The sequence below is a fragment of the Trematomus bernacchii genome, unplaced genomic scaffold, assembly GCF_902827165.1.
Source record: "Trematomus bernacchii unplaced genomic scaffold, fTreBer1.1, whole genome shotgun sequence".
Lineage (NCBI taxonomy): Eukaryota > Metazoa > Chordata > Actinopteri > Perciformes > Nototheniidae > Trematomus > Trematomus bernacchii.
The window spans coordinates 2,179,536-2,191,901 of record NW_022987771.1 but is presented as its reverse complement, the minus strand read 5'-3'; the positions used below and the strand labels follow the sequence as shown (position 1 = coordinate 2,191,901).

At 39.8% G+C, this 12,366-nt stretch overlaps 1 protein-coding gene across 1 annotated transcript; it reads left to right on the top strand.

The window, feature by feature from the left end:
• Nucleotides 1-3,810: 3,810 nt before the first annotated feature.
• Nucleotides 3,811-9,348, top strand: egr3 (early growth response 3). Its single transcript, XM_034148803.1, has 2 exons — nucleotides 3,811-4,297; nucleotides 6,865-9,348. The coding sequence occupies exons 1-2, from the start codon at nucleotides 4,144-4,146 to the stop codon at nucleotides 7,941-7,943; spliced, it is 1,233 nt and encodes a 410-aa protein (XP_034004694.1). The 5' UTR covers nucleotides 3,811-4,143; the 3' UTR covers nucleotides 7,944-9,348.
• Nucleotides 9,349-12,366: the final 3,018 nt, after the last annotated feature.

Sequence of the window (12,366 nt, the reverse complement as noted above, 5' to 3'; positions counted from 1 at the left end):
GAGAGTTGAAATATTGTGATTAAGAAAAACTGACAGCTGTAGTTCAACGGGGCACAGTATATTGCATCTCTGGAAAAAATAAATAACTTCTCACATCCCCTGATGATAAGGGAAATGCATTTAATATTTTCTTAATGTATTCAAACCTACATTAATTAAAAGGAATTTGTATAATCAATTCAATTGCCTAACCGGCGCTTAGTGATCTAATATGCATTCTGACTCGAGTCTATTCTTCTTTTCTCGCTGCTGCTGGAGAAGTGCGGAAGATTTATTTCACGGGGGACTTCCTGCAGTTCATCACTTGTTGTGAGCAGAGGCCAAATGGATTTGGGTGTGACATCCAAAGCATGCTCTGCTGACCACTTTGCACGTGTATTCTCTGTTTGTCCGACCCCAACAGACTCATTCAGAGCTCTGTGGTCGACCTGGAGGTTTGAATCATGCCTCTGAATGAATTTACATGAATATACTTATTTAATACACTTCTTTGTTTGGCTTGAGTAAACGTCTGTCTCCAAGAACATCATTCACAAATGAGAAACGCTGAATTTTAAAATGCACCTTTTGACCTCTAAACATCTTTGCCAAGGTATCTGGTCGGGCTTGTATCTGAAAAAAAATGTTTTTCCTTTCTTAATAACACTGAAAAGTAAAACATTATCCAGACAAATAGCAATGATGGGTAGGGTAACAACGCTCACTTTTAACTAATGCAAAACTGGACCAAAAAATAAATGAAGCAACATATTTTTACAGATGATGTGATGACAAAAATGTGTTTTCATTGGATATGTGTTCATCTTTCTTTAACTGAATTCATATTAGAGATTCTCCAAATTCAAAATGTAGATGCTTTTAAAATAAAAGGCTGTAGTATGAAAAGTCATAGTTTGGAAATATGGAGATTTTTTTGGGAATAAAACACCTGCAGATTGATAAACCATATACATATATAATACTTCTCATGCAATACTGTCACCATTACAGTGATCATAATATCAAGAGATGTTTCCTTTACAACATCATGTCAAATAATGGATGTGCAGTTACTGTCGGGATAATTAGAATAATGTTTATCTATTCAGATATCTATAACTAACAGCAGGGAACATCAGTTGTAGTCTTCCCCCATGAAGCCTGGAAAAACTAAACTAATTTGACTATATATCCGCAGTGCCTGGGCAGTTTTCCACTGTGCTTTAAAACAAGCCTGTGCTTCCATGGAATCCCGGTATGCAAAAGAGGCCAGGACGCTGCAGTCAAAGAGAGGAAACGCCACGACAAACACAGAGGGCCAGGCCCAGGTGATCGGATCACAGTCGAGGAAATAAACCTGCAACAGGTAGGTGTTCCAACTTTCCGGCGAGGCGCCGCAGTACAGTAAGTCCTTATCACGCTGACCTGAGGGATTTCTCTCATTTGATTAAACCCATCAACACTTTTTCCACGGCTCTCCCACTGAACTGATCAACCCCTGCAACTTCATGAGGTAGACAAAAAAACAGGAACAGCACATAATGTGATGCAAATATAGGATGCAATAAACTGCTATAAATATACTACCTCTTGTGCGTAATGTGTGAGTCAGTAGGTCATGGTATTGTTCTGCATTACATTATGTCAGGATTACCTGTTTTTAGTCCATACCAATCATACATTCCTGTTTTTTGTTTGTTATGCAGTGGTATAGACAATAGAGCCTTACTGTATGTTAGCACATAATGCTTTCCATAGGTGTGGAAATAGGTGTGGAAATTGTCACCTTTTGACCTTTGTTCCTAAAGCAGTTTGTCGAAATATATCAAACTGTTTATATGCGGTGAATATATTATGTCCCCTCTAAAGAATGTATTTTTCACTTGAATGTTTAATTATGAATAGATAATGCTTACAACTATAACAGCCTCTTAACATTGAATTCCAGCTTTCACATTTGATAGGCTAAAAACGGACACAAAATGTAAATATAAAAACGTTAAATCGGTGATTAAAATGGCCTGATAAACGATGTACATACTCTATGTTGATTGACATTTAGCTCCAAATACGTGAACAGCTAAAACTCAAGAAAAAATCACTAATATCTTGTTCCTTCTGACCTGGATTAATGTGCTAACAGTTATTCAGAGAACTACTTTTAGCACATTTAAGGAGTGAGTCAGTTAAGGCAGATGATTAAGTCAACATAGAAAATCTTTATTTGGTCGGACACAAGAGTGTTGAATTTCTTTAACAAGTCTGTGTGGATCATTGTTGTCTATTTTGTTGATTCTAGGCACAAGACTGTTTACAAGGCATCCTGAGAGGAACCTACTCTATCTGCCCGCTGGAATGACTGCTATGATAAAACACACACACACACACACACACACACACACACACACACACACACACACACACACACACACACACTGAGGACTTGCCTGTGGTGATGAGCCACACCAGATCACTGGCTGCTGTGTTTGTGTTAGCCCCCTAAACACAGAGCATGATTCAGACTAATTCTCCCACACACTCTGTTTACACTTCTGGTTCATTGAGGTACTATTAATTTCTCAGGTCTGAATATTCAGGCACTGACATTTCATTCAATATTTTCTGTGAGATTTGCAAAGGCCTGTGTGCTTCATGTTGGTACAGCTACAGCAGAAAGTGCATAGCCTACCCAACTTAGTTAATCCCTACTAGACTTTTAATGAGGAGTGCAGAGTGTGATAGTGAGTTGAAAGCAGTGAGTAACCCCAAAGATTTTTAGTAAGTCTTCTTTTTCTTTTTTTTTAAATAACTCTATTCAAAAGGATATCAAGTCAACCACTGTGTGATTTTGTTTATTTTTCACAAGTTGGCAAATAAGTAAAAAAGCGACCCATGACGCTCCGTCCACTGTCATCTCTTCTGTGGCTTCCGATCACTTTTCCACTTGTGCTGCATGCTTGTGCTTCACCCGGAACTCACATGTCCAAATACAGACAGAAAGGGGCGGGGCCGGACACTGCCCTTATTTGGAGTTCCACTTAAGCGGTCACTTTGGCTCCAAGTCAAAGCAAGCCTTCGGATTTACAGTGCGCTGCTTGCAATATTTACAAGCGATTAACTCCGTCAATTACTGTCTTTGTTAAGTGTTGCTGCTTGAAGAAGACGGTTTCCAACAGTTGTTCTGCAATACAGGACGGATAGTAGGATAGGACAGTTTGAACATACACTAAAAGCAACACAAAAGCATATTAGCGTAGAAACAAATTATTTTTCTTTAGGTTTATTTGGGCAAAACGTATTTAAAAGAAAGGCCAACACAGACACATATTTCAATATTTGTATATGAACAAACAGTATGAAGGCCTTTAATTACTTAAAGTATTTACATTTTTTACGACTAACAGCCAAAAAACACACTCTTTCTCTGTCTCTCCATCTCACACACTGTCTCTCACTCGCACACACACAGCTGCATAAAAAGCTCCCAGTGTGCGTGATAGTCCACAATGGACATCATAATGCCTGATAATAATACAGATAACAGCTGTTGAATCCCTCTAATGTTTTCCACAAGGACAGGAACAGAGGAGGATCGTCCCGGAGAGGGGCGCATCTGGAGCAGCAGTGAAGATTTGGTAAACTTCTGTGGCTCTCTATCTATCTATCGGAGCCTTTTGCCTCCACTGTAGTTTCCACATGCCTGACGCGCGGAGAGCATGGGTGCTGGGTGCTCTGTCCATATTTGGTCATCTACGTCACGCAAATGTTCCATCCCCCTATTTAATACAGGCAGACTGGAGTCCCCTATCCAGCTCCAATAGAGCAAGTAGAGCTGCTCTTGTGCAACCAACACCACCACCACCTCCTCCATTGATTCACAGACTTCACATTCCCCCACAAGCAGCCCATCAGCTTCCACAGTGATCAGAGTAATAACAACAGTAGCCTGTGATCACACAGGAGGAGATACCCGGCGCTGCTCGTCCTCCGCGGGATACTTGGATACAGCAACAGGATCCATCCCTGCGCCTCTCTCCTCTTTTTTCACTGATCCACACCTGTGTTTTCCACTTTTGAGAACACCCGCTGTGTTTTTTTTCAGAGTAACTACTTGGATACCTGCGAGTTGTCCTTTTTATAAATGTCGGACTGACTATAACTGCTATGACAGGGAAACTAGCGGAGAAGCTCCCTCTTACGATGAGCAGCTTAATAAACACGATCCCTGACAGTCTCTACCCAGAAGAGGACATCCCGACGTCTATGAATATTTTCACCAGTACGGAATCTATTAACCACTATTCACAGATGAATACAGGTAAGATTTTTTTACTTTTCCGTGTATGAGTGTTTTGATAAAAGTGGTTCAAACTGCGATGCGTAAGGCAACAGTTGTCTTGGGTCTCGGAGCACCTGTTTGCGCTCTGGCTGTTGCGCACAGACGCACAGATTCCCGTACTCAATACTTTTTCTCGGGGTCAGGTGTAACACCGGACTCTACGAATTAGATACACTTTTAATGTGACTGACTCTCTGGTCAGGCATGTCATATTTATTACGTTTCCTTTTATGTTTATCATTGTCCGTAGCCGAAATGTCTCTCACGCAACATAAAAAAGGTTCTGAAATCAAAACTTTTTAAAAACCAAATGCTAAAACATTATATTTGTAAAATCTACACGTGTATAGTGATTTTAATTTGGCAAAGCTGAGGAGTGTTTGAGGAAATGTCTAATGAACGGCTGTGGAAAACAGGCTGTTATACGCAAAGTACTCAAAACGCAATCGGCTCCTGACTGAAACTGAAATCTCAACTCTCGGAGTGAATACATTTCTGTGGTTAAACTGCAAAATGCCACTGATTCATTAATCTAACATCCACCCGCAAAGATGGGTCAGCTACTTAGGAGAATGCCTTTCATTCACAACTCTATTAACATGACACAGATTGGATTTCAGTAGGCGTGTGTGGCTGCTTTTCCCTATATAAAATGTTTAGACACAGGGCCCCCTGAACCCACTTAGTCACTAAATTGCGAGGCCAAATTTATTGATTTATTTGGTGCTAAATCCAGATTAAGGTTTATTTCTGATTAATTCAGACGCCTCCAAAGATGACTTTAGGTTCGGCTCAGTGTTGGCATTAAATCAATCACTAATTGTACAGGCCCACCTTCGGAGGTGATGGGTCAATGCTGCACCAAATATACTAAATATTTAGTATCCTGGCGTGGCGAGGATCACCGTGATGCACTGACCGCAATTTACATTTGCCCTGTCGAACTTTGCATGAAACATTTTTATTTTCACGTTTTTTTTTTTTTTCACAATTTAAAACAACCCCTTATTTTTAAATTACCCCGTAATGAACCCCCTTATTTACCTAAGAAGTGTGCGTTTTTAATTATCCCAGCGCCAGGTCTTATAAATAGTATACCTCATAAATTAAATACAGGAGACACACTTGCAACATATGACATTTCTCTATTAACAAGGCAATACAATGTGTATTTATGTTTAATTGTAGTGACCTCTGACAGGAATTATTGAAACAAATGAAGCTGAACATAAAAAATATGTTTCAGTACAGGTGTGTGTTGCTCTGTTAAATATGACTCATCTTGAGGAAATTCACGTTATACACTCAAAATGTAATATATAAGATTTTTTTGCAGATTTAATATTTTTGTGCAAATAACAATAATTTCTTTTTAGAGTTCCATGTGTAATATTTCCAGTGAAGCAGCTGTTTACTTTGCCCCTCAACGCCGCCTAATAAGAAATAGTGATGAATTATTGTATGCCTCTTATTCTCTCAAAATAAATCCCACAGTTCAAAGAACCTCCTAAAGACCAAATATTTAGAGTTTAATGCTTTAATATCAACTCAGGCTTGCTTTCCAATTCCAAGCCCCCCCCCTAAAAAAATATGCCACAAGTGTCATTGTCCATATTCACCTCATGTGTCTCAATGCCATTGTGCTATAAGTAATTTAGCTTTTGTTTGCTCAATTATGATCTGCCTTTAGCCAAATTCCAGCAGGCGGTAATTACTGGGAGTGAATATTTAAACACTCCAGTGTATGATTCTCTGCAAATGAAAAGAGATGTCTATTTTAACTTGTGTGAAAGAAAGATTTCATTTTAAACGTCTCACATTAAAGCCCTGAGAGCACGATCAGCACATAAATGAATCCCCATTAAGCACATCTGTGATGGTTTTTATGGCATCTTTGGAATAAGTTAAATGTGTGTGTGTGAAGTGTAAGATTCTGTACAATTAAAATATCAGGGAAATTTGGGAAAATGTTGTTAAGCTCACTAATGCCGAGATTGGATTGGAAACACTTTAAATGTTTTACCCCCGTTATGTGCAGATGCTGCAAATGTGTTTTGAATCCTTGAGCGTGATAGATGTGGCGTCTCCCTTATAATCCTCCCTGCTGTAAAGAAATCAGATCTTGCCATTCAGTTTGGCTGTCCTCCTCAGGGACACAATGACTGGATCAAAGGGGGTGTTTAGGTCTTGATTTATGAGGGCTTGTGGGATCTGAGAGAGAGAGACACCACTGTCTCACATGCAGCAGTCACTCACTTAACTTACAGGTCTGACAGCGCTCACATTTCTTTATGAACTCCAGTGGACTTCTTTTATTTTTCATTTGTTGGCACACTATTACAGAGAAATGCAAAAAAGCTGAATTTTGGAAAAACGGATTCTTCAAGATCACATATCTTCACAAAGTGAATTTTCTAGACTTTATTCAACAACTTTTGCCACATTATCAGCTATTGAAAGCTTTTCTTTTCAGCTTTTTAAAATTCTTGTATGTGCAACAATATGGATGATTTATTCATTATGTCTGTGTTTGTGCTTTTGTCTAGATAACATCATGGATCTGGGCATGGGAGGCGAGAAAGCATCCGCAGACATTCAGTATGGATCCAGCTTCCAGTCCAACCGCAGCGGGCAGACTGTCACCTATCTGGGGAAGTTTGCCTTTGACACTCCTCCGTCAGGGGGCCTCGGGGGCTCCGGGTGGTGCTCTGATAACAACATCATCAGTCTTGTCAGCGCGGGGATCCTGGGCGTCTCTCCATCACCCGGCACGGTCACGTCGCAGACATCGTCCTCCGCAGCCAGCATGGGCGGACAGACGTCAGACATGGATCAGGTGTACGGTCCTCCGCTGCCTGCCTACTCCACCTGCGGCGACCTGTACCAGGACCAGGTCTCCTTCCACCACAGCCCGGCCACCAGCAGCGGACTCGCCTACCCGGGCAATGACTACCACTCCACATCCAAAGCCTCCATGGATGGCAGCCTTTTCTCCATGATCCCCGACTACAACCTTTTCCACCATCAGGGGGATGTTGGCGTGATGGAGCACAAGCCCTTCCAGAGCATGGACCCCATCCGAGTCAACCCTCCTCCCATCACACCCCTGGAGACCATCAGGGCGTTCAAAGACAAGCAGCAGATGCACCCAGGTTTCCACGGGGGGCAACAGCACCCTCCTCAGCACCACCCACCCCCACAGACTCTCACCCTCAAACCCATACGACCTCGGAAGTACCCCAACCGTCCCAGCAAGACCCCTGTCCACGAGCGGCCGCACGCCTGCCCGGCGGAGAACTGTGACAGACGCTTCTCACGCTCAGACGAGCTCACACGTCACCTTCGCATCCACACAGGTCACAAACCCTTCCAGTGCCGAATATGCATGCGCTCCTTCAGCCGGAGCGACCACCTGACCACACACATCCGCACACACACCGGCGAGAAGCCCTTCTCCTGTGAGTTCTGTGGACGCAAGTTTGCCAGGAGTGACGAGAGAAAGAGACACTCAAAGGTTCACCTGAAACAGAAGGACAAGAAGCCGGCTGACAAGAGCAGTGGGGCGGCTGGGAGCCACAGCTCGCCCCCCAGCTCCTGTGGGGGGCCGACAGGGGGAACGTCATGACCGTCACTACACACACTTGGACTGGACCCTCACCATGCCCCATAAAGAGACTTGGGAAGACGGGATCACGTCCACTATGAGATAAATAGGTGACTCTTTTACTCTCTTTTACATCCCCCGCTCTTATTTCCATAGTTCCTTCTATTTTGAGATGGATGACTTTTAGTTTAAGAAAAAAAGGAGAAAGGCTGCTACACCCTTCTCTTTCAGCTACTGTAACACAAAGAAGGGCCCCTTGGCACATTCTGTCCACAAGGCCACTTCATATAGGTTTGTGGGCTGGATACACTTTTGTCAATTTTACTGAGAATTTCTAAATTGAAAGGAAGCCAAGGGTCAAAAAACTAAATTACAATGGAGCTTATTTAAAGGGTGAGTTGTCTGGGATGTATGCATTTATTTTATTAGGCTGTTTTAAAAAAGTGCAATTGGTTATATTTGTGTACTGTCATGGATACCTTATTAGTGGCACTTGACGGTCTTTTTGTTGTATTTTGTTGAGGTGTCGTGTTTTTTTATTTTCTATTTGAATGTTGTTTTCTCAAAAGAATGTGCCAAATGTATTGTGGTGACACAGCCAACCTTGTTTTTTTTATTATTGTGCCTGACATCTGCCAAACATAACAGTGATATCAGCTTAGCACACATGTTGATTTAACGGAAAGATCAGATTCAAATAGATTTACCTGCACAAATTGGTTAAGTCTACATAATGACTGAATGGGTTACACAAAGCAAACCGATGTCTTGTCTTGTTACTTGTACTTATAAAACAAACATGCCTGCAGCAATCAATGCCTCTGCCAATACTTTATTTATTTGTAGTCACTGAGAGACACTGTGTATTTGTGTTGCCTTTTTTTATACGGTGGCTTTATGTGGCGTTACCAGATATCATTTTTTTTTTAAAAAGCTCACCAATACTGTTCATTTTTCTTGAGTTCTGCAATTATATGCAATATATTCATTACATGTGCCACCAACCCGTAAATCAGATGAACCAAGAGCACAGTTTGACAGACTGAACTATTTAAATAAATAACACTGGGTTGTAAACCAGCAGTATATCAAAGCAAAGAGGAATGAAGGATTCACGGTGTAAAAAAGACTAAACTACTTGGTATAAATCACCTAAATCTGACCAGCATATGGTAAGTGAAAAATGAAAATGTCCATATCCATGTTTACATCTTTTTAATACAGAGAGACTGAGTTGTGACTTAGGGACTTGTTGTTTTTGTACAGTATACACACATGTATGCAGGTAGCTATACAGTAGAATTTTCAGTTTTGTACTCAAATGTCAAATGCACCATAACTCAGTATTAAATTGTGCATATATGTGCATGCCTTCATGCACACTATGTAAATACAAATGACTGCATAAACAAGAACTCTCAATTGACTGAATGCTTGTGGGAATGTGTCTTAAAGCTTTTAGTAATGTAGTTATAATACGGATTATTTTGTTGTCATAGGTTATTTCAAAAACATTTTAGAGCACTGCAATAGTGCCAAATATGGTGTATTATCTTCCATGAAAGAAAAAAAAAACAATAATAGCATTTGTAAGTGGTTTAAGGAAGCACTAATGTGTTCTCTGAATAAACAGAAAGACTTTTTACATTTTGTTTATCTCCATTATAGTAGCAATCAGTTATTTCAATTAACACATCTTCCCAATTTCTTAGCAAACACTGGTTACTCTCAGATGGACAGAAGACTAAATGACTAGATTATTTCTAAAACCAAATCCATTATAGGGCAATGCCAATATTTCTCCGTCTCTGATTGTTAATTTGTCCTGATTTGAAATAATAACTATTCCATCATTCTATGAAACATGTTGTGTAAGCTTATCTCCTCTGTGAGCTTCTATGGGATCTTAACATTTTGTTATAATACTATTTACAACAATGAATACATTCTATATGCTTAGAAAAGCATATTCCCTTTCTCTTAAAAATATGGCTTTTTTGGCAGTCCAAAAATGCGATTTGGCCCATTGGATAAAAAATGTGAGGTGTTATAATAAGCTTATCCTTGTTTTAATATAGTTTCTGATTTATCCTACTTTGACCAACAATATTTCTGGTTATTAGTTGTGCTCTCTAACTACTAAAAAAGTGTATGCCCTATTCCATGCAGAGAATAAAAACATATTATACCAGTCAGTAGACACGGCAATCAGACTTAAAGAAAATATTGACTGATAAATGCAAAGGCCAGAGGAAGGGTTCAGGAAAGCAATGCCACAGAGAACACAGGGCACACAGAAGGCCATGCTTTCCCCTCCTGTAACAACCAGTTTCACTGCTGAGCTTCCTGGCAACTTTCCACTTATTTTCCAATTAATTTGGCCTCAGAGAGCCTCAACTCATCTACATGGATAAATGAACAGAGCTCCTTGCACTTTTTCAAATAGTTTAAAAGTCCATGCACCCTGTAACATCTAAATGTAAATCAATAGTTTTGTATCATGAAAAATAATTGTTTTGCATGGATGGCAAACCAAACTTTTCTCAGCTTAACTCAACTGAAATCCCAAACTACCAAACTGAACATATCATTTATTTCACATTACACAACATTTCTTATGTCTGATCCCAGATAATTCGCTAAAAGACAACTAAGATTAAAACATTACTTGTGGATTTGCCGAAATCTTGCAATGGGTAACAGACTCTAATGTAAACATCGTGTAGCAGACAGCCTCGTGGAGTTAACTCAAATAAATATATATATATATAGAACGTACACGAGTTGATAGGAAAAATGAAATGTTTATCTGGAAGAATTTGATGTTAGACACTGTTCATTATAGACCTTGAATCTTTTTTGATTTATTTGACCAAAAATGATGCTCTTGTGTGTTCTTGATTTGACACTCTGCTGGTGAGAATGGGTGTTTTGAATTATAATATATAGGATGTGGCCTCCACTGAGAGAAAACTGTGTTTATGTTTGCTTTGTGTTGAGGAATGATGCAGGGTAAGGTGGAGACTACACCAAACCATTTCCACATCTAAATGAAGCCATGTAATTACCACTTTGCAAACTCAATATTTCATCGTTCATATCCTCTCACTGTGTTTGTCACTTTTGTTTGGTGACACTTTTATAATGGACAGAAAGGTTTTGTAAAAAAGTATATGATCCCCCCCTCCATCCCACTCCTTGAATATAGCTTGGTGGTTGAACAATACAGACTGCACCGTGTTCTGCTGAACAATAACTCTGTGTAATGTGTGAATGCTGTAGAAACAACCCCCTCTTAATAATGCTTCTCTAAGAATAATTTATATTATGCTTTTTTCATGTTTTACTGTCCAAAAGTGGGCGGCTGAAACGCTCTGAAATTGGAATTTGCCTCATCCTCGTTCTCTGCTCCATGTTGGATCTGAGCCAACATCTGCAGCCATCTTTGTGCCAAACTGGGTTGCAGGGTTGGCTGATCAAAAACAATATGAGATGAGAACTCCACAGGAGAAACAAATCATAAATGTGACCTCAGTCTGCTTGCAGTTGAAGGCAGCCTTGTGCTAATGTTTGTGTTTAACTGTTTGATTTAGTCTCCGTGAAGTTGGCCTTGGGCACGGCAATAGGCTTGGGCTCATTCGTGACAATTACTAATTACAAGATTTAAAAAAAAAATACTCATCTTTTTAAGAGATTTCCATCATGTGTGTAGATATTATAGGCTACTCATGTCATCTTATGGACAACAGGGTGGCTTCAGGGATTTTGTGGTCTTCAACAGTGACACTATGGTGTTCAGATGGAGTCGATACTCACTGTTTTCTGTTGTGTTGTGTTTTCCTTTTCATTACAGTATATCCTCATGTTTGCATGTGCACGGAAATGTTCCAAAGTGCTGCCCTACGATGCGGTGGGTAGTGCTCATTTCTTTATTATGCATGAAAATAATTCACATTTGGTGAAACGGGATAACAACAATTCAAGACGGACAATTGAAAACACACACTGGGATAACTGTTCTGTTGGCTTTTTTTTCTCAAGAAAACAAGGGGTCTTGTTTAAAATGTTGTTGATGTCTTTAGCCTATTTCATGTTTTTATTACCTTATAATAAGGTCATTTTATGATGAGCTGAATATTGAAATGAATTTTACTATATCCTTGTGATGGGGAGATGTGCTCCCCTGTTTACTTGGCACTTCAGTTTGTTGTAATGCAACTGTTTTGTTATTTATATGTAAGTACTTGAATAAAGAAAAATATCACTTGCCTTCAGTTTTCATGGGTCTCTTCGTGCACGTACATACCGAACAGATCTGATCTGATAAAAGTATCAATACTACAGTGTAAAAATACTCTGTTACGAGCAAAAGTCCTACATTCAAATTTGTACTCAACTAAAAGTACAACATTATTGGCATCAAAATATACTACAGGTACACAAA

Bases quoted from the DNA above. Each gene is read 5' to 3' on its own strand.
- egr3 (XM_034148803.1), top strand. From the start codon at position 4,144: ATGACAGGGAAACTAGCGGAGAAGCTCCCTCTTACGATGAGCAGCTTA. The intron at 4,298-6,864 runs GTAAGATTTTTT...GCTTTTGTCTAG, and splicing joins CTATTCACAGATGAATACAG to ATAACATCATGGATCTGGGC.